The 21845-nt window shown below is 60.2% G+C and overlaps 1 protein-coding gene across 1 annotated transcript in view; it reads left to right on the top strand.

Moving 5' to 3' along the window:
• VPS16 (VPS16 core subunit of CORVET and HOPS complexes) overlaps nt 1-21845 on the top strand; it is a 34239-nt gene that overhangs the window by 9183 nt on the left and 3211 nt on the right. The window contains exons 3-22 of the mRNA XM_065405770.1: nt 487-584; nt 1879-2007; nt 3218-3362; nt 3439-3554; nt 3854-3976; nt 7197-7252; nt 8461-8550; nt 9805-9899; nt 11847-11923; nt 14514-14645; nt 14721-14848; nt 15692-15727; nt 16810-16918; nt 17010-17144; nt 17436-17544; nt 18114-18211; nt 18455-18562; nt 19874-19951; nt 20377-20546; nt 21549-21645. Of these exons, the coding sequence (XP_065261842.1) occupies nt 487-584; nt 1879-2007; nt 3218-3362; nt 3439-3554; nt 3854-3976; nt 7197-7252; nt 8461-8550; nt 9805-9899; nt 11847-11923; nt 14514-14645; nt 14721-14848; nt 15692-15727; nt 16810-16918; nt 17010-17144; nt 17436-17544; nt 18114-18211; nt 18455-18562; nt 19874-19951; nt 20377-20546; nt 21549-21645 (2129 nt within the window). The remainder of the gene's footprint in view (nt 1-486; nt 585-1878; nt 2008-3217; nt 3363-3438; nt 3555-3853; nt 3977-7196; nt 7253-8460; nt 8551-9804; nt 9900-11846; nt 11924-14513; nt 14646-14720; nt 14849-15691; nt 15728-16809; nt 16919-17009; nt 17145-17435; nt 17545-18113; nt 18212-18454; nt 18563-19873; nt 19952-20376; nt 20547-21548; nt 21646-21845) is intronic.

Here is a 21845-nt window from a genome sequence, read left to right as displayed (position 1 = left end):
TTGTCAGTTCAAATTTAAGATTAAATAGAATGAACTTTTAAAAATAAACCTGCATTTAATTTTTTTTAAAGAAAATCATTGATTCCCCCCCCCCCCCTTTCCCCCCTGCTTTAAAGTGACCCTCTGTTAGAGTCTCGGTTGGGAAGAGGTTATTCTATGCCAGCCTTTGTGCAGAGTGCGTCTCCGCTAGACTTCTCACATCTTCCTCTGCAGCCAAACCCCGCAGCACAGGAGCTAATGGGGAGAACCAGGAAGGGAAACTGACCAGACTAGGGACATTGTCTGAGCGGAACTGAGGGGCAAGGAAGGATTATGTAAATTAGTGTGGGAAATGGTGAGCTGCTCACCCGTGATGCAGGGGAGGAGGCTCAGCCTTGTCCCACTGCAGTCCTGGGGAGCACGGGGCCTTTTGACGGTCTCCCGAGAGCAGGGGTGGTTTGGGTTTGGGTTCCCTGTTGTTGTTTCACTGCAGATTGTCTCTTGCAGCTTTGCTGAAGAATAACTTCAGGAAAGAGAAGTCACCTGGTTCCCGACCGCTGCTGGAGATCTACTCGGCCTCGGGCGTTCCCCTGGCCAGCGTTCTGGTGAGTGCCTAGCTCGGTGTGGCCAGCTAGTGCCAACTCCCTGTGGGCCTGTCCTACTGGTAGCACCTGGACGCAGGCGATATCCCTTTTAGCTCCACCATGTTCATAGAATCATAGAAGATCAGGGTTGGAAGGGGACCTCAGGAGATATCTAGTCCAACCCCCTGCTCAAAGCAGGACCAACCCCCAACTAATTCACTTTTATTTCCTTCCCGTGTGGTCCCTCCGAGGTGTCTTCAGGAGCTTGGAACTGATTGGCCTGCGTCTGGGGCGGGAAGTCTGGAGCACAGGGCTTCCTAGGCTGCACGGAAGCAGTGACGTGTGTTGTGGTATCCCGCCTCCAGCAGTGGGCAAGGCCCAGTGCTTCAGATGCCAGTCCTGACAGTGGCCTATGGGAGGAGGTGGGCTGGACACAGCCCGCCGACCGTGGCAGCAGTCAGGAGACGTCCTGAAGCAGGAGGGTGGATTATCCAAATTTTAGCTATTATTTATTTCCAGTGAAGCCCACAATGCACTCCATACCGAACAGGCTCGGGCCCTGCCCCCAGGAGCTTGCAGCTGGGGTGGAGTAGGACTTCCGAGATCATGTCTCTGCCACTGCCTTTCTGTGAGGCCTTGGGCTCGTCATTTAACGTCTCAGTGCCTCGCTCCCCCATCGTCTGGTCTGTGTTGATTTTAACGCTCCGGGGCAGGGGCTGTCTCTGACTGTGTGCACAGTGGGGCCCCAATCTCAGCTCGATCCTCTTCTGTAACAATGAATGAATACCGCAGCCTGGGGGAGCCAGAGCTAGTGCCCAGGGTCTGGGTGTGAGCAGCGAGGGAGGTGGTGGTACCAGCAGTGACAGAGGCGGTGACATGGGGAGGGCATGGCCGTGGGACATTGACCTCCTGGAGGAGACAGACTGAGTTGGAGGCGGAGAGGCTGGGAAGGGAGGGACAGGTCAGCAGCAGAAGGATGCACTCGAAGCTGCATGGGGGCAATATGGGGAGAAAAGGAGGGGGCCTGTGGGACCCCATGGAGATGGGGATCAGCTGGAGGGGGAGGAGGAGAACCAGGGCAGGGTGGAGTCGTGAAAGGCCAGGGACAGCCAGGTGCCAAGGAGGAGGGCCTGATGGCTGGGGTTGGAGCAGCAGAGGCTGGAGGCCCAGAGAGGTGGCTTGTGGCTCCAGCTCTGCTGTGCTGGCTGGTGTGAATTCCGCAGCGTAGTTACAGGGGTTTCCTGTCACTGTATGAAAGTGACCCCTCCGGGCAGCGGGACTGATGTGCGGGGCGTGGTTCTGTCCTTCCCCGCAGTGGAAGAGCGGCCAGGTGGTGCAGCTGGGTTGGACTGCCAGCGAGGACCTGCTCTGCATCCAGGAGGATGGCACCGTCCTCATCTACAACCTCTTCTGTGAATTCAAGCGACACTTCAGCATGGGCAACGTGAGTGCGGATGGCGCGGGCTGGGTGGCTTCGTTAGCGGAGGGAGGCTGGGCTGGTATTTGGATCAAGAAAGTGAGAACCAAGACTTCTGGGTTCTGTTCCCTGCTCTAGACGGGAGTTGGGGCTGGGAGCGGGGGTTCTGGGAGCCCTGGACTCCTGGGTTCTATTCCCATCTGTGGGAGGGACTGTGTAATCTTGTGGTTAGAGCATGGAGCCATGAGCCAGGACTCCTGGGTTCTCTTTCTTTATCTGCCATTAATTGCTGCATGACCTGGAACAAATTCGTTCCACTTGGGACTTCGTTCTCCTTTTTGGAGCTGAGGAGTCATGGGCCGGGCTTGGTCTGGCTCCCAGGGGATGATGTGAGGCTGACTCCGTCGCTGTGTGTACCGTGCTTTGACCCCCGAAAGGCGCTGGCGGGGGCAGAGGGGAGGGGACTGTGTTCCGCTTGCCAACAAACATTCTACGCCTTTGACTGTGCTGGGGATGGTGAGGCTCCCAAATCCATCCTTGGCCTGGATCCACGCATGAGTCACTGCCTGGGCCCTGGGAGGGGGCAGCCAGGAAGCTGGGCAAGGCTGTCACTAGGGCTGCAAACTGGCCTGAGGGACCCCGGAGGAGCTGTCAGCAGGTTAGGGCCCCGCTCATCTCGGAACAGCCTTTGAATCGAGGCGCGAGCTGTGCGCGATTTCAGGTTGGCTGGGACGGCAGGTGTCCCTTGGGCAGAGCTCCCGCTGAGCCTTTCCTGAGGAGGCAGGGCGGAGCTGGGCTCACGGTACGAGCTGGAAATGCGGTTGTGCAAATGGCATCTCTGCCGTGCTTCTCAGGAGCCCTGCCAGTGCCAGGAGACCGGGGTTCCTGCTGGTGCCGGGATCTCACCCGGGCGCTGGGCTCTCCCCGCCTCTTGCACCGTGGCTGCAGTACCGGGGGTTTAGCTGACAACCGCGGCGAAGAGGCCTGAGGCCTTGTATCGCCAGCTCACCCACCCCCAACAGGCTGGTCGGAGCGAGAACTAGCTAGCGGCAGTGCGGGCTGTGGCTGTGACTCGGAGCCATGTGGTAGAGCGAGAAGGGGCTGCCCCAGTCCCTCATCCGGCTGTGTCCATAGTTCAGGGTCTCATTCTCTGGCCCCCCGCTGGCGATCCCATGCTCTCCCCAGTCTCCGTGGCGGTCCCTGGGCCATGCCCCTGTCTCTCTGTCTCGTGGCTCAGGAGGTCCTGCAGAACCACGTGCGGGAGGCGAAGGTTTTCCACACGGAGTACGGCACGGGCGTGGCCATCCTCACTGGAGCGCACCGCTTCTCCCTCACCACCAACATCGACGACCTCAAGCTGCGCAGGATGCCGGAGGTACCAGGTACGCCACCCCTGCCCCCGCCCTTTCCTTCGGGGCTGGGCAAGGGGCCTGACCACCTGTGTCTGCCCTCCGGCAGGTCTGCAAAAGCTCCCCTCCTGCTGGGCCGTCCTGTCCCAGGACAGAGTGACCATCATCTTGTTAGCCATTGGCCAGGACCTGTACCTCCTGGACAACACGTCCTGCTCCGTGGTGGTGAGTGAGCGAGCGACGGGGAAGCAATCACTGGTGGGAGGGGCCAGATCCAGACCTGGAGACCAAAGGCCTCTACCTCCCCGCACAGCTGGTAAAGCCCGCGCTTGCCCTCCCCTTGTGTCCCTGGGGTGGCCCTGCCGCTGCTCACAGGCTGGAGAGAGAACAGCGCTCTCCGGGACTCTGCCCTTTTCACAGGCACTAGTGGTTCAGTGCCAATCCCCCCAACCTGCGCCCTGCTGAGCTGCTGCTGTGTCTGTCTGTCCCTTTATCACCTCTGTCGTCTTCTCCCTGCATTGTAGACTCCACCTGGCATCAGCCCCCACGCTGGCGCGTATGTGCAGATGGCAGTGTCCTTCAACTACTGCTACCTGGCCCTGTTCACTGACACGGGCTCTATCTGGATGGGGACGTCCTCCCTGAAGGTGAGTGCTGCCCCTCGGGCGCTGCCTGTCCGTCACATAATGTTATGCAGATAAAACTACACAGGATCGTTTTAGGGGGCAAGACAAAGATGCCACATTTATTATGATAACACAATTTGATTTATGACCAATAACGAATACCTATCTGCCCCCCCCCACTCCCACACACACATCCATCAGATGTTCTGCAGCGGCTGCATAGTTACCAGTCCTGAACATAGCTTGAGTTCGTGGCTTGAGTTCGCAGCTTGGGTTCGTAGCTTGTGGCAGTAACTGGCCAGGAAAGCCGGGCACAAGGAAGGGCTGGGTCTCTGTTGGGCATGCGCCGATGCCCTTCCATGTTGGCAGCAGAATGTTACCCTCCAAAGTCTTCCATCTCACCCATCCTTTTTTGTAGGCTTTAGTTTGAATCCAGAGTCTATGGGTCTTGCTGTGTCGCGCTGCCTCTGGGTTTGGTGATTGATCACCCGGCAATTGCAGACATGACTTTCAGCCTCAGACCTGGCTTTGATGTTCCTTCTATTGTACCTTTGTTCTTCTCTTTTTAGGGTGGATTCTTCTTACTTTGTTAGGGCTCTTGTCTGCATCTTCAGCCATTGGTGTTTGAACTCTATTTCATCAGGACAGGCTGGTGCTGGAGGTTGATTCCATTATCCATACATCCCTCATTCAAACATTTAAACTAAACTAATAAGATTACAGCAGGGTTTGCAAAGATGAAGGTTGCAGCAAGCTTACAAAATGGAGTAAGCATTTGTAAAATGGGGTTTGAATTTACAATATGGCAAACAGTGAACAGAAGTAGACAAGTGTAGTGAATGGCAAACAGTGAACAGAAGTAGACAAGTGTAGTGAATGGCAAACAGTGAACAGAAGTTACAATACTGAAACAGTGCAAGTCTCAGTGATTTAAGCAGGAATTGGATTGACAGTGAAACTTACAAAGGCAACTGGCTGAACAGCTATGGCTCTTAACAAGCATCTTAATTGTCAATTAGCCAGTTATTGGGGTAACTGGTTTTATGAATGAATGTTGTTTCATTCATAAAACTTTACTTATGAAGTTACATTAATAAAGTGAACAATTAAAAACAATTTCATTCATCAGTTTGTGACGATGCGGTTCTGGCGGAACCCAACTGAGAGTGCCAACTCAGGACAAATTGCTCAAACAGGGCAGTTGCAGCCCAAGGCTGGGGTTTTTCCACCTCTAAGGCAAACCAAACCAGCCAGACTAAGAGGATTTCGGTCTCACCCCACTGGCTAACCGCAAGTCTCACAAGCAATTCCCTTAGACACTCCAGTTTCCCAGTATCACCACCAGTGCCACTCGTTATGGGGACGAATGGTTATGAAAACCAATACCCCAGTAAAAGAAAAAGGTTCTCCTGATCCCAAAGGACCAAGCCCCAGACCCAGGTCAATATACAAATCAGATCTTACCCACAAATCACGCTGTTGCCAATCCTTTAGAACCTAAAATCTAAAGGTTTATTCATAAAAGGAAAAAGATAGAGATGAGAGTTAGAATTGGTTAAATGGAATCAATGACATACAGTAATGGCAAAGTTCTTGGTTCAGGCTTGCAGCAGCGATAGAATAAACTGCAGGTTCAAATCAAGTCTCTGGAATACATCCCCCGCTGGGATGGGTCCTCAGTCCTTTGTTCAAAGCTTCAGCTTGTAGCAAAGTTCCTCCAGAGGTACGAAGCAGGATTGAAGACAAGATGGAGATGAGGCATCAGCCTTATATAGTCTTTTCCAGGTGTAAGAACACCTCTTTGTTCTTACTGTGGAAAATTACAGCAAAATGGAGCCTGGAGTCACATGGGCCAGTCCCTGCATACTTTGCTGAGTCTGAAGGCATATTGGCCTTCTCTCAATGGGTCCATTGTATAGCTGATGGTCCTTAATGGGCCATCAAGCAGGCTAGGCAGAGCTAACACCAGCTTGTCTGGGATGTCACCCAGAAGCATAGCATAAGTTTGCCATACAGACAGTGTAGAGCCAATATTCATAACTTCAACTACAAAACTGATACACACATATAGACAGCATAATCATAACCAGTAAACCATAACCTTGTCTTAGACAGCCCATTTGACCCCCTTTATACAAGATTTGGTGCCACTACAGGACCTTGGTTGCAACAATGATCTATATGGTCCCAGTTTATGTCAATAACGTCCCACAGTTCTACATTGTCGGCCACTAGGCTGCGGGAGGCCGTGGCTGCAGTCTGCTCTCGTGAGTCCCCGGAGCCTGTGGTGCAAGCAGCTGAGTCTGAGACAGCCTCAGTGAATCATAGAATATCAGGGCTGGAAGGGACCTCAGGAGGTATCTAGTCCAACCCCCTGCTCAAAGCAGGACCAATTCCCAACTAAATCATCCCAGCCAGGGCTTTGTCAAGCCGGGCCTTAAAAACCCCCAAGGAAGGAGACTCCACCACCTCCCTAGGGAACCCATTCCAGTGTTTCACCACCCTCCTAGTGAAATAGTGTTTCCTCATATCCAACCTAAACCTCCCCCACTGCAACTTGAGACCATTGCTCCTTGTTCTGTCATCTGCCACCACTGAGAACAGCCGAGCTCCATCCTCTTTGGAACCCCCCTTCAGGTAGTTGAAAGCAGCTATCAAATCCCCCCTCATTCTTCTCTTCTGCAGACTAAACAATCCCAGTTCCCTCAGCCTCTCCTCGTAAGTCATGTGCTCCAGACCCCTAATCATTTTTGTTGCCCTCCGCTGGACTCTTTCCAATTTTTCCACATCCTTCTTGTAGTGTGGGGCCCAAAACTGGACACAGTACTCCAGATGAGGCCTCACCAATGTCGAATAGAGGGGAATGATCACGTCCCTCGATCTGCTGGCAATGCCCCTACTTATACAGCCCAGAATGCCGTTAGCCTTCTTGGCAACAAGGGCATACTGTTGACTCATAGCCAGTGGTGCAATGCTGGCTGGGGATTGCCCAGCTTTGGGCTCTTGGCCAGAGCAGATGGAGCAGAGCCGTACCCTGGTCTCCGTGTGGACGTGGCGCTGGTGTTCCTGGGGGCGCAGACAGCACCGCGGTGCTAGTGACCAGCTCAATGCGGCACGTGCTGCCGGGAAGGTTCCTACAGCTGCCCTGGCGGAGGATCCTGATGTCCCCGTCTGAGCAGAGCCTGCGCTCCTCTTACCTCCCAGCCGTACGTCCCTGTAAATCGCGTCTCTTCCCCTGCAGGAGAAGCTGGGTGAATTCAGCTGCGATTTCCGCACTCCGCCCAGACAGATGGTTTGGTAAGTGGGGCTCTTGTTTTGTTCTGGAATGGGGCATCTGGGCCCCCTTCCTCCTCTGGGGCGCTGGCCTGGAGCAGGTACCTCGCCAGCGACTGTGTGGCTCCAGGAGGGCGCCGATGCTGCCGTGGGCTGAGTGTGACTCTGGGAGGCTGGCGGGGAGGTTTGGGAACATCTGCGGAGCGGCAGGAGCGGGCTGCAGCAGGCCGGGGAGTTTGGCCGAGAGGGGCTGTGCGGAGGGAGGCTGGTGGGGAGGTTTGGGAACGTCTGCGGAGCGGCAGGAGCGAGCTGCAGCGGGCCGGGGAGTTTGGCCGAGAGGGGCTGTGCGGAGGGAGGCTGGCGGGGAGGTTTGGGAACGTCTGCGGAGCGGCAGGAGCGGGCTGCAGCGGGCCGGGAAGTTTGGTCGAGAGGGGCTGTGCGGAGGGAGGCTGGTGGGGAGGTTTGGGAACATCTGCGGAGCGGCAGGAGCGGGCTGCAGCAGGCCAGGGAGTTTGGCCGAGAGGGGCTGTGCGGAGGGAGGCTGGTGGGGAGGTTTGGGAACGTCTGCGGAGCGGCAGGAGCGGGCTGCAGCGGGCTGGGGAGTTTGGCCGAGAGGGGCTGTGCGGAGGGAGGCTGGCGGGGAGGTTTGGGAACGTCTGCGGAGCGGCAGGAGCGGGTTGCAGCGGGCCGGGGAGTTTGGCCGAGAGGGGCTGTGCGGAGGGAGGCTGGTGGGGAGGTTTGGGAACGTCTGCGGAGCGGCAGGAGCGGGTTGCAGCGGGCCGGGGAGTTTGGCCGAGAGGGGCTGTGCGGAGGGAGGCTGGTGGGGAGGTTTGGGAACGTCTGCGGAGCGGCAGGAGCGGGTTGCAGCGGGCCGGGGAGTTTGGCCGAGAGGGGCTGTGCGGAGGGAGGCTGGTGGGGAGGTTTGGGAACGTCTGCGGAGCGGCAGGAGCGGGTTGCAGCGGGCCGGGGAGTTTGGCCGAGAGGGGCTGTGCGGAGGGAGGCTGGTGGGGAGGTTTGGGAACGTCTGCGGAGCGGCAGGAGCGGGTTGCAGCGGGCCGGGGAGTTTGGCCGAGAGGGGCTGTGCGGAGGGAGGCTGGTGGGGAGGTTTGGGAACGTCTGTGGAGCGGCAGGAGCGGGTTGCAGCGGGCTGGGGAGTTTAGCTGAGGGGCTGTGGGGCTGGGCACAGCCTCACTCCAGTGTGTTCTAAGGGAACAGCCGTCTCGTTGCGACAGGTGCACGCGCCCCCGGAGCAAGCAGCGGGCAGTGGTGGCGGCGTGGGATCGCCGGCTCCTGGTGGCTGGGAACTCCAAGGAGTGTATTCAGTATCCTTTGGAGCGGGGCAGCAGGGCAGATCCTGGGATGTCCAGGCAGGAAGTGCTCGGGGGGCTGAGAAGCACTTTGGGGCCTCAGCCTGATTCCCAGGGGGCCGCTGTGGGACGGTTGCCTCTGTTATGTTTTCGATGCTTTGCCATTTCCCGCTAGGGACGGGCTGCTGCTCCCCCATGTGATGTCTTTGCACAGACGCGCCAAATCCCACTGGCCCCTCTGCCCCCGGCTCCCACTGCTAACTCCTGTCTGTCCTGCCGCCCGCCCTCTGGCTGCCACTGTGGGTTCCTCCCTTCCGCCGTGCGGCTGGTCCCAGGGCAGCCTGCCTCAAGCTCCTCCAAGGGGAATCTCTGCTATTGCTGCCCATGGTTCTAGCCTGACTCTGTTTCCCTCTCCTCATTCAGCGTATACGGCCTTGGGAGTGAGTCTGGCCCTGTGATCAGCCTTGGGTCAGGCTCTTCGTCATTCCTGAACTGCAGTTCTTGTTCTGAGTCAGAGACGCGAGTCGAGGGACGCCCGGGGAGTAGAGCGTGGGATTGGGAGCCAGGAGATCTGGGTTTGTGCCTGCCTCTGCCACTGACTGGGGCTTGTCAGAACGTAGGAGCTGCCAGACGGGCTCAGCCCCGGGGCCTGATGTGGCCCCACCAGCTGCCCCAGAGGAAGGTATAAGAACCCTGCCGTAGCCAATGGGGGGAGGGGGAGCGTCATCGGGCCCCCACAAACAGGGCCGGCTCCAGGCACCAGCCTGGCAAGCAGGTGCTTGGGGCGGCCGCTCCGGAGAGGGGCGGCACGTCCAGCTATTCGGCGGCAATTCGGCAGACGGTCCCTCACTCCCGCTCGGAGCGAAGGAGCTCCCGCCGAATTGCCGCCGCAGATCGCGATCCCGAGCCGGCCCTGCCCATACAAGTCTCCTCCTGATCCCTAATAGGTGGGGATCAGCTGAGTCCTGTGAGCAGCAGCTTGGTCTCCTGTCCCAGCGTGTTCCCATTAGCGATTACCACTCTGGAGAGACTCGGTCTCTCCACTGGGCCCCCCTTTGCCCCTCTCCCGAGCAGGGATAGCGCCCCAGCCTTGACTGGGCTCGGCTTGGCGGGGCGGGGTGGGATCGCGGGGCAGGGCTGGCTCGGCAGGATCGCCTGTCGGGGTGGGGTCGACCCTGGCGGGGAGGGGCGGGGCCGGCTCGGCGGGATCGCCGGGCGGGGCTCCTGGAGGCATGTTGCGGAGCTGTGGACCCTTAGCGGAGAGCGTAGGTTCATTCTGGACGAGGATTCCTACCTGGTGCCGGAGCTGGACGGGGTGAGGATCTTCTCTCGTACCACGCATGAGTTCCTGCACAAAATCCCCGGTGAGCCTGCGGGGGTGGGGATTCGGTTGCTGTTGGACGCAGATTTCCGGATTTCCAAACCCAATTGAGATCCAGGGAGGGAGGGAGGGAGAGGGCGGCAGCCTGAGACACGGGCTCTGTTGGATGCCGGATTGCATGTCCTCGTCGTCCTTGGCAGCCGGCAGCCAGGGCTGGCTCTGGAGGCGAGGGAGCTGATAACCTGGGGTAGAATGTCGAAAAACTCCCATCCTCCCCCCGCACCGCATGTGCAGCAACCCCTGTTCCTGGCTACTCCGGTCCTGGGCTTCTATGCAGCCCTGCCCATGCCTCTCAGTCCCAACCCCTCCCTGCTATTCCAGGCCTGGTGCCCCCTCCATGCCCAGCCCTGCCCATGCCCCTCAGTCCTAACCCCTCCCTGCTATTCCAGGCCTGGTGCCCCCTCCATGCCCAGCCCTGCCCATGCCCCTCAGTCCTAACCCCTCCCTGCTATTCCAGGCCTGGTGCCCCCTCCATGCCCAGCCCTGCCCATGCCTCTCAGTCCCAACCCCTCCCTGCTATTCCAGGGCTGGTGCCCCCTCCATGCCCAGCCCTGCCCATGCCCCTCAGTCCCAACCCCTCCCTGCTATTCCAGGCCTGGTGCCCCCTCCCTGCCCATGCCCCTCAGTCCTAACCCCTCCCCCCTGCTATTCCAGGCCTGGTGCCCCCTCCCTGCCCAGCCCTGCCCATGCCCCTCAGTCCTAACCCCTCCCCCCTGCTATTCCAGGCCTGGTGCCCCCTCCCTGCCCATGCCTCTCAGTCCTAACCCGTCCCCCCTGCTATTCCAGGCCTGGTGCCCCCTCCCTGCCCAGCCCTGCCCATGCCCCTCAGTCCTAACCCCTCCCCCCTGCTATTCCAGGCCTGGTGCCCCCTCCCTGCCCATGCCTCTCAGTCCTAACCCCTCCCCCCTGCTATTCCAGGCCTGGTGCCCCCTCCCTGCCCAGCCCTGCCCATGCCCCTCAGTCCCAACCCCTCCCCCCTGCTATTCCAGGCCTGGTGCCCCCTCCCTGCCCATGCCCCTCAGTCCCAACCCATGCCCCTCAGTCCCAACCCCTCCCCCCTGCTATTCCAGGCCTGGTGCCCCCTCCCTGCCCAGCCCTGCCCATGCCCCTCAGTCCCAACTCACCCCCCCCACACACTATTCCAGGCCTGGTGCCCCTTCCCTGCCCAGCCCTGTCCATGCCCCTCTGTCCTGACCCGCAGCACCCCGGCTCTTCTAAGCTGGACCCCTCCTCCCTCTGCTGCTGATGCTGCTGGCTCTTGAGCAGCAGAAGTTGCGACTGAAGCCCTGCCTGACTCAGCCATGGCACCTGCCTGGCCCAGCAGCACCTTCTGCCTCTCCTGAGCAGCCGTGGCCAGGTGTGTCCTGGTGGCTTGGCCATGCGGAGAAATTTCTCCTGGAGGTTGGCCTAAGACCCCGACCGCTCCTGTCGCCTGTCAGACAGGTCACGCTGACCTGCAGTGCCCCCCAGGAGAGCCCTTGTTTCCTCCCTGGTGGTGTGAAGCCGAAGCCAGAAGCCAGGCCCCCTCCTCCCTTCCCTGTGCTGGGGGATTAGGGGAGCTCTGTGTCTCCGCAGAGCGCCCCACGGGGCTCTCCCTTCCCAACGGTCGCCGGCCTGCGGAACACAGCAGGGCGAGGGAATTGCTGCAGTGAGCTGGGAGAGAAGCAGCTCTAGTGGAGAAGAGCCTGGGCTGGAAGTCAGCACACCAGGGTCTGGGTCCCAGCTCTGCCCTGGACTTGCGGGGTGGCCTTGGGCAAGTCACTTCCCTGGTCTGTGCCTCAGTTTCCCTCTCTGTGAAATGTGGCTGTTGGTATCTGCGTGTGTGTGGCAAGGTCTGTGGAAGATGCATGTGGGGGTGGGCTCACCCAAAGGCGGGTGGCTCGGCCCCCGGTCTGGGGCAGCGTCTGAGGATGTTTCGTCCTTGTTTCAGAGGCCAGCGAGGAGATCTTTAAAATCGCTTCTATGGCGCCTGGGGCTCTCCTGCTGGAAGCACAGAGAGAGTATGAGGTAAGGGACACTTCTGCGATGGCATCCTGCCATCTCCCAGCCCCGTCCCCGCCTTCCCCTTGGAAATCAGCAGGGGCAAAGGGACAGCCAGTGATCCAATGGAGGGGCCAGGGAGGGTCACAGCAGCCAATGGGTCCCACGGAAACCGCATCCAGAGCTATCCCAGCCCCTCCGTAGCCCAGTAGCTTGCAGGGACCAATGGCCAAGCCAGAGGGGAGTCTGGCTCCAGACAAGGTGGTCCCTTCTCTTAGGGATCTCTCAGGTACAGATAAAGCTATAGATCATTAGCGGTTTGGTCTTAGCCGGTAACAATAAAATAGCAAGACAGGAGCAGTCAAGCTTGATGGCCTTTATTAATAAAGTTGCCTTTGTTACTTAAGAACAGCGCATGCTAAGAGTGGAAATACAATACCCAGTCCTTGTGCCGATGGCTGGCTGATCCCGGTAACTCAGCAATGCGTTCTTTTACCGATAGCCATTGCTGCCTTTCGTACACACATGGCAGTGGAACATGTTCCCCTTTGTCTGTTACATGTTGCAAATTCCCAAGCATGTCCGGACGTCCTGTGCTAATGGGGTCAGTGCATTGGGGGTTGTGATAAACAGGACATTATACTGAGCAACTAAACTTTCCACTCTCCCGAGCGGTTACACCCCTTCTTGCAAACGATGCGGAAAGCTCTCTAGGGGGTTTGGCCATTAAGCCAAGAGGCCTATAGCTGACCTCTGTGACGGGGCTGTGCAGAGACAGAGCAGCACGTCTCGTGCTCCTTGCTCCACCCTCGCGCCTGTCCGCTCCTGCCCTGCTCCAAGGTGCTGGGGCCGGGCTCGCTCTGCAGTCCCTGCGGCCCCATCCGTGGAGACACCGAGGCGGTTCCCGTTCAGGGTGGGGGTGGGTGTTCTCGATGGAAGGCCTCTGAGTGTGGAATTCAGAGCCCGGGGGAGCCAGCTTTGTGCCCTGAGGGTGGGATTTTGGAGCAGGCTGTTGGCACAAATCTCGCTCTCTGCCCCCCAGCAATGCCCGGTGACGTGCCTGAGCCACTTCTTAACCAGTGCGGGGCAGAGGGGCCCAGCCCTTGCTCTGGAGTAGGTGGCGCCGAGATGGCCTGGTGACGGCAGCGTGAGGGAGGCTGGGGAGCACGTTGGAACAGCCTCTATTCGGTTCAACGTGGCTCTGGGGGTGCTGAAAACCCAGCCCCCGTCCCCCTTTTCTTTTTAAACTAAGGCTCCTTGAGCTGCACGGGCAGGTAGATTCCCAGCCTGACCCCACCGTGCCGGGTGTGTGGGAAGCACCGGGGCTCCCAGGTCCCCATGCCCAGCTCTTCCCAACCAGGCAGCGTCCCCAGCGGGGAATCCCTGTGTCTGCCCCCTCGGCCCTGAGAGATCCCAGAGAAAAGGGGCTGCCTCTGCCCTGCACCCAGTGCCTGACCCCTAGAGCATGGCCTGGCTTTGCTGCATGTTGCTGGGGCCGGGAGGGAACAGGAAGCCCCTGCGTTCCCGCCTGTTGTGGTAAGAATCACCCACGCACTGATTTTAGTTCACAGACTCAGAGCCTGAGGCCTTTATTGCAATACATACCAAACGCGTTTGGGGTGCAGTTCGAAAACTGACACCCCGAGGGCCGCTCGCAGGCGGGTTTTTATTTCATTAAACCGCAAGCAAAGTACAAACAATACGTCATGAGTTAAGAAACTGGGGTCGTGAGTTAAGAAACTGGGGTTGGGGTCAGTCCCCCCCCCTCCTGGTACCTTCCTCATTATTTTCCGAGAAGTGGGTGTTTATTTGGGTAGAGGGGCGCTTGGCGGTTTTCCCCAGGAGAGGTACTTGGCACCAGTTTGGGTACGTTTCTCGGCAAGGCACATGTTATTTTCCGGGGGTTTTCGGTTAAGGGTTAAGGGGGGGTTACCATGGGACTCCAAAAGAAGATCTATGATTGGCTAATTTTGCAGATAGCTGGAATTGGAAAATTTTGCAGATAGCTGCAACAGCAAAAATGATTAGCTCTTTGCAAAAGCAATTTCTTAATGCAAGCGGATATTCTATTTTTCGAGCGGTTTCATAAACTTGCGGTTATTATGTTGCTAAAGCAGTTTCTTGTTGTAGCCTTTAGCATTGTTCTGTGTTTTTCTCCGCCCGCCCCCCCCCCCCCCCCCCCCGGCCATTACCCTTGACCGAGTTTGGCAGAGAACCGTGTTGTTCAGTCTTGCTCAGACTTACGCCTGTACTACTCTGTGTAAAGGCCGTCAGCATAACAGATCTCTGTTGGAGGGTTTATTTCGGGGCCTTCTTTTTAATAGCCAGAGCTTTGAATCTGAAGGCCCCCCTGTTCTATTTCCCCATACGCCTTAGCGACAGGGCGCTTTGAGCCCCGGGCGGGGCGTGTCCCCCCATCAGTGGTCGCTCTGGCTCTAACGCCCTGCTCTGCTAAGAGCCTGGAGGCAGAGGCCGTGCCAGGGACAGGAGCCGCGCTGTCTGCCCGTGCTGGTCGTGGCTCCTCTCCCCACCGGGCGAAGGTTGCTGTAGCAGAGACGGGTCCTTCAGCTCAGGACGTCCCTGGCCTGACCCGAAGGGTTCTCTCGTCCCCTCCCAGAAACAGAGCCAGAAGGCGGACGAGTACCTGCGGGAGATCAAGGACCAGAATCTGCTCGCGGAGGCGGTGCGGCAGTGCATCGAGGCGGCTGGCTACGAGCATGAGCCGGAAACCCAGAAGTCTCTGCTCCGGGTAAGTGGGGGAGGATCTGGGGTGGGGGGTGTCTCAGCGCCCGTTCCCTGAGCGCCGGCACGTCTCTGTCCGCAGGCCGCCTCGTTCGGAAAGTGCTTCCTCGACAAGTTCCCCCCGGAGAGCTTTGTGCGGACGTGCCGGGACCTGCGTGTGCTGAATGCCATCCGGGACTATCAGATCGGCATCCCTCTGACCTTCGCCCAGTATCCTCTGCCGGCCGAGGGGTGGTGCTGCAGGTGGATCGGGCTGGATCTGCTGCGGGAGGGAGTGGTGTGTGTAGCGAGTGCAGGGACAAGGGCCCAAAGGCCCCACCCCAGTGTAACTCCACTGAAATCAGCAGTTACACCACAGATGAGTTTGGCCCTGGGAATCAGGACTCCTGGGTTTCATGTGAGCCCGGGCAAGTCACCTGTTCCCTGTGTGAAATGGGGTGAGGAGCCTCTGTTAGATAAGGAACTGTGGGGGCGTGGCTGGCTGGTTCTTGCTCATGTGCTCAGGGTCTAACTGATCCAGATGCGGGTCGGGGAGCTCAGGTTGGCAGAGACACTGGGGGGGGGGGGGGGGGTGTCTCGCCTTGCTCTGTAGCAGGGGCATGGGTCGCTTGCCAGGAGCATCTGGGCATGTCTCACCTACTCGGCTTCGGGCATTGGTGTCCCCCGGTCCCTCTTGTTCCCTGTCCAGTCTCCTGCCGGTGGTGAGATCTTGGTCTAGTCCCAGCTGTCTGTGGGGGGGGCTGGTGGCCTGTGCTGTGCAGGAGGTCAGACTAGGGCTCTGGGGGCCCCTTCTGGCCTTGCACTGTGAGAAGAACGTACAAGCCGAGGGGGGAGGTGCCGTGACTGCTCAGGCCGTGGGATTGGATAGCTCAGTGGTTTGAGCATTGGCCTGCTAAACCAAGGGTTGAGCAGGAGTTTGGACTAGATGACCTCCTGAGGTCCCTTCCAACCCTGATTTTCTATGATTGTTCCTCGTGGTGGGAGCTGGAACTTGCCAGCACAGCTCAGCCCCCGCCGTTCCTTCACCCGGCTGCTCCTTAACAGGTGCTGTAGATACAAACAGCTCACCATTGAAGTCCTGCTGGACAGGTAACTGCCCCCTCCTGGCTGCGTGTGGGACCATTGCATCCCCTCTGGCCTGGGCCACAGTCACTTGTGTTACTGCATCAGAAGCCCCTGCTCTGACATTCGGCTCGGCCTGGCCCTGCCTGGTTACTCAGCCCCCTCCCTGTGCCCATCTGTCCTCGTAGAAGTGTGGGGAGCGTTGCTGTCTGCGGCAGCCAGGGGTCTCTCGACAAACCTCCACGACACGCACCAGCCTCTGCCAGTGTGGGGCCTGGCAGGCAGCCCCCTCCTAGGGCTGGAACTAGCTTCAGTCGCCCTGGCTCGTTCCGGCCCTGTCCCTGCTGTAGCTGGGAACAAGGGGCCCAGGCGTCACGGCATCCTGCTACGCTCACTTGCCCACTGGGAAGGAACCGGCCTTGTTCCCCAGAGGCCATCGAACAGTCACTGGGTGGAGATAACTGAGCGCCTGGCCGGCCTGGCTCTGGGCCGGGCACGTGCAGGTGGAAGCCCCTCTCTCTCACTCCCTGCTGGGCACCACGGGCTGAATGGACAGGAGATGTCCCTGGCTGGTCCCTGCAGGGCCAGCTGTGCGACCCCACCTGCTCTCCAGTGGATGTGCGGGGGTGGGGCCCTGCGCATCACTAACAGCTGCTTAAAAATAAATACAATTAAAACCCGCAGGCTGCCCCAGATTACTGTTGGCATTCGACCCCCGTTCCCTGAGCTCCCTCACTGCGTTTACCCCTGTCCCGTTCGCTCCCCTGGGCTGCTTCCCTTCTCCCCGGCAGCGATCGCTCGCTTACCCGCCTCACCAGGCCAGCTGCCGGGGACCTTTCACCCCGAGCATTACGGCTGGGCCCTCTTACAGGGGCATGGCCCTAAATATTTCTCCCTGTCCCCTGCGGGGAAATGGGAACTAGTGTCACTCCCATCATGACCGTTTACTTGCTGCCCTGGCCAATGTCTAGGGCAGTGCCTAGCAGAGGCGGGTGGGGTGTGGCGGGGAAGGGCTGCTCTGGGGAGCTGGCTGGGTTCCCGGCTCTGCTTGCAGAGCTGCTGGCGTTCTCGTCCGGGGGCGTTTGACGTTCCCTTTGCCCGTGTCTCAGGTTAGTTCTGCGGAGGCTGTACCCCCTCGCCATCAAAATCTGCGAGTACCTGCGCCTGTCGGAGTTCCAGGGCGTCAGCAGGATTCTGGCTCACTGGGCCTGCTACAAGGTAGGCCGGGAAGCCAGAGCGGGGACAGTTCTTGGAGCGCTCCCTTTGGGTGCCAAGAGCTGGGCCCAGACCTCCCCTCCCGCCCCTCCAGGTGCAGCAGAAGGACAAGTCTGATGAGGAGGTTGCACACGCCATCAATCAGAAGCTGGGCGACACCCCTGGCATTTCGTACTCGGAGATCGCTGCCCGGGCATACGACTGTGGCCGGACGGAGCTGGCCATTAAGGTGTGTGTGTGTCTGTGGGGCGGGGGCTGGCAGGGCTCCCAAACACATGGCATTTGGCAGGGTGGCCGGTGATACCACCTGGCCCAGTGTGCCCCTGTTTAACTCTGCTTGTGGTGCTAGAGCAGCACGCGGGTACCTCTCCCGGTAGCGCCCGCTTGCCCAGGGAACGGCCCTGCTGAAGAAATGGAGCTCGCTGGCCCAGCACCCCTACCCAGCACGTGGGGCCTGGGGTCTGGCTTGGCGCTGACCCCAGAGGCCGGTGCACTGAAGGGGCTTCTCTCTTGGGGGCAGGTGCTGGAGTACGAACCCAGGTCCGGGGAGCAGGTCCCGCTGCTGCTGAAGATGAAAAAGAGCCAACTGGCCCTGAACAAAGCCATTGAGAGTGGAGACACAGACCTAGGTACAGCTGTGCGGGGAAGGGCTCCCAGGGGCTCCGGCGGCCAGGATACGCTGGAGCCTTTCCACTCCAGGCCCTGGCTCCCAACAGGCCCAGGTCTCGGGTGTCTGAGCCATTCGGGGCTGGCTCCAGCGGTCTCTGGGGAATGAGATTGGGTCTCGGGCCCATGTGCACCCCAAACCAGCAGGATCGGAGCCCCCTGTGGCCAAGAACCGAATGGGCCAGAGGCCCCCCCCCCCCGACCTGCCCTCCTGCCCCGAGGAACCCCTCTGGCATGCACTGGCGGGGGGCGGCTCCCCCCAGACTAGCTCAGGGCCAGGCTGAGCTCTGAGCTGCAAGTGATGGTGCCTCCCAGCCCCTGGGTGGTGGGGAAGCTTCTCCCCTCCCCACCTCTCTGAGCTCAGCAAGCCCTCCCCTCCCCCCAAGCCTCTGCACCCCACATTCTGGGCCCCACTGAGAGCTGGCTGGCTGGACCTCCCCTGATTGCTGTATGTTGCTCAGCTGCCCTGGGGGCGGGGGCGGGGAGGTCTCTCTGCACCCGTAGCCCCTCTAACGCGCTGTCTCTGCCCCAGTTTACACCGTCGTGTTGCACCTGAAGAACGAACTGAATCGTGGCACTTTCTTCATGACGCTGCAGAAGCAGCCGGTGGCTCTGAGTCTCTACCGCCAGGTGAGAGGCCGGCCGCCCCCTCTGTGCCCGTAAGCGGGGGGTGGGGGGTGGCTCATGGGTGTGGTAAGCTGCCAGGGCACTGACTGGGCTGGGCCCCCCACTGGTGGTGTGAGAGGTGACCGGTGCCGTGCTGGGCCGGGGGGCTGAGCGAGTGGGGCTTCCTGTGACCGTGTCTCTGTAACAAGCCCGTTGACTCTCGTGGGGGTGGGGGTGTCGGCTGTAACCTTGTGTATCATGTCCCAGTTCTGCAAGCACCAGGAGCTGGAGACACTCAAGGACCTGTACAACCAGGACGACGATCACCAGGAGCTCGGGAACTTCCACGTCCACTCCAGCTACTCCAGTGAGAAGGTGGGTCTCCTCAGAGCTGGCGGGGCCTTGCGGGGTGGAGGAGGGGGCTCCCAGACCCTCTGCTGGCGTTTGCTGGAGGATCCAGCCTCTGAGGAGGGGCGGACGAACTGGTGCAGAGGGATAAAGATGTGCTGAGATGGGAGACGCCTCTGTGCTGCTGGCCTCCCTGCGGGGCGGGGGGGACTCGGGGCCCGGCGCTGAGGGGACGCTGGCCTCCCTGCGGGGCGGGGGGGACTCGGGGCCTGACACTAAGGGGGCGCTGGCCTCCCTGCGGTACGGGGGGGACTCGGGGCCCGGCGCTGAGGGGGCGCTGGCCTCCCTGCGGTAGGGGTCCGGGGGGAGGGGATAGAAGGCTGCTCACGTGAGGAAACAGAAGGATCATGGGAAGATTGGAAAGTGCTTTCTCCTTAATCCCCCAGCCTTGGGGGGCCGGGCCGGGAGTTGGGTGGCTCCTGATGTGCGATGTGGAGTTGTCCTTCCCCCAAGGCTGGACAGGCTCAGCCTGGGCTGGCCCCAGCCCTTCGGGGCAGGCACAGCTGGGCAAGGGTGTGCCCTGCCTGGCACAGAGCCCGAGTGTCGGCCTGTGGGTTCCCTGCGCAGGGAGCGGGTCCCTCCTCTCCCGTTCCCTGGGAAGGCCCTAGTGTGCTGGGGAGGAGTGCCCGGGAGCAGCCTGGCCCCTCTCCCCATGGTGCAGGCTGGGCAACGATGGGGGAACTTGGGGAGGGAACTGGGCTGGGTGGGCGAATCCCTCGGGACTGGGATTCCGTCGGGCTGCTCCGTGCCTCTGCAGCGATCTCTGCCTGATGCTTTGAGCACGGTGAAGTCTCCATGATGCATGTGGGGTGGGTGTAACTGCCCGCCCACCCCCCCAGGTCTGTTCAGCCTCCTAGCTGGTGGTGTTTGCCAGGAGGCTGGGGCCACTGGAGGCGAGTTTCCATTGTCTGTGCGTCTGGGCTCCCAGGAGTTCCCGAACTTGTCTGGCTCCGCTGGGGGGCTGGAAGGGGAATTCGCTGCCCAGGGATACTGGACAATAAGAAGCAGCGGGAGGAGCCCAGGTCCCGGAGCCCAGGCTACAGCTCCCACCCATCGCTAGGTGGAACCGTGCCTGGGTAGCCAGCTGCCCGGCCCGTTCCTGTCTCATGGGCGGTGGGCGAGTACTGCAGAATTGGGACCTTCTCTCATCTGTTTGTCACAAGTCCTGACCCACAGGCACCTCCGCCCAGAAGCGCTGGCTGGCTCACATGGCCACCCCACCTAGTGTGTGGGGCGGGGAGGCTGTGACTAGCCCGGCGGTTGCTGTGTCCCTTCCAGCGGATCGAGGGGCGTGTAGCAGCGCTGCAGAACGCAGTGGACGAGTACTACAAGGCCAAGAACGAGTTTGCTGCCAAGGTGAGCGTGGCTGGGGGCGTGGGGGCATCTGGGTGAGCCGGCAGGGGGCAGCTGGTGCTGCCTCTGGCCAGGCCTGGCTGCAGAGGGCCTTCCTGCCATTGTTAGGGGCTTGGGGCCCGGCTGGGAGCAGTGCTCGGCACTGCCAGGTGGGGACCCGGGCAGCAGGGGCTGAGGAAGCAGCGTGCTCTGCTCCTGATGGCCCATGGGGCCGAGGGGGCCCTGGAATAGGGCAGCGGGAGGAACTCCCCTTGGTGCTGATCTGCGTAAAGCACAGCCCGAGCCTTCCCTTGGGAGCCCTTTGTGTCTCTGGGGATGCCCTGGGGTGGGGAACGCCAGGGGCGGGGTAGCCTTGCTCGTGGAGATGGACGCCCCAGGGGAGAGGCCCAGCCCCTCTGAGGAGCCCAGCCCTGGTGTCTGCTTCACAGGCCACAGAGGATCAGATCAAACTGCTGCGGATGCAGCGCCGCTTGCAGGATGAGCTGGACAAACCCTACGTAGATTATTCCCTGCACGACACTGTCTATGGCCTCATCCTGGACGGCAACCACAAGCGGGCGGAGCAGCTGTACCGTGACTTCCGAATCCCCGACAAGAGGTGGGTGCGGGGCGGGCAGGCGCTGCCCCAGATGAGCCGTTCCAAGTACACGCGGCTCATATCCGGAGGAACCAGGGCTAGGGCAGGGGGCTGGGTTGTCAGCCCTGGAGACTGATGGCTGTGATTATCACCATCCGTGCGGTGCGGACAGCAGCCGTGGGAGAGCGTGTACCTGTGATGAGCTTCCACTGCTGCTCTCGCCCAGCTTGGGGAGCAGCACTTCTCTGTCCTCTGGCCCCTGCAGCCCTTGATGCCCTGGCCAGCCCCGGGGAGTAAATACCAGTGTGTTTGGGGGGGGAATGGGCTTTTTGTTGGGAAATTGGACCTATTATTATTTATCTGTATTGCCACAGTGCCCAGGGGCACTGCACAAACACAGAACAAAAAGACAGCCCCTCGGGGCTTACAACCAAAGTGGAAGATGACAGGCGGCTACAGACAGAGGGGGCGGGTACAGGGAAACAATGAAACCCTACTGGTCACATGACAGGCATCCGTTTGAGTAGGGCGCAGAGCTGCCTAGATGGGATGACGGGCTGGATGCACGCAGAGCCCTAGGCTGCCTGTCCCATTGTCACCCTCTGTTGTTGGGGCCTTTCTCCCCTCACTCCTGAACGTCCATGTTGGGTGCGGCAGCTGCCCAGCGTTGCTGGCAAGGCAGGGTGGGGTTTGCTTTGGGGGGATATGGGGCAGCTGCCCAGCGTTGCTGGCAAGGCAGGGTGGGGTTTGCTTTGGGGGGATATGGGGCAGCTGCCTAGCGTTGCTGGCAAGGCAGGGTGGGGTTTGCTTTGGGGGGATATGGGGCAGCTGCCTAGCGTTGCTGGCAAGGCAGGGTGGGGTTTGCTTTGGGGGGATATGGGGCTGGGCAGTACAGATCGATGTAGTGCCAGCCCCTTGGGAATTGGACCCAGCAGTCCTCGGGGGGGCTGGGCATTGTGGGGGGTGGTTTAAACTAGTTGACCTGATGGCCCCAGTAAGAGCCGCGAGGTGTCTGCTCCCCAGGTTCTGGTGGCTGAAGATCGGCGCCCTGGCCGAGCGGGAGGACTGGGAGGAGATGGAGAAGTTTTCCAAGAGTAAGAAGTCGCCCATTGGGTACCTGGTAAGAGATTCTCTTCACCATAAGAGACCCCCTGGCTGGGAGCGTCCTGCCCCAGCTGGCTCCCAGCTGTCTGCCTTTAGTATGGGTCCCACAGACAGGGCGCCAGGCCTTTGGTCTGACCTGGCCGGGAAGGGGGAGCTGAGTGCTGAGCTCAGGCTGGCAAGGAACGTGGGCCTAGGGATGCAGCCCCCTCTGGCCAC

Source organism: Emys orbicularis, chromosome 5 (assembly GCF_028017835.1).
Source record: "Emys orbicularis isolate rEmyOrb1 chromosome 5, rEmyOrb1.hap1, whole genome shotgun sequence".
Lineage (NCBI taxonomy): Eukaryota > Metazoa > Chordata > Testudines > Emydidae > Emys > Emys orbicularis.
The sequence above is the reverse complement of the archived record's forward strand: the minus strand, read 5'-3'. Positions and strand labels throughout refer to the sequence as shown.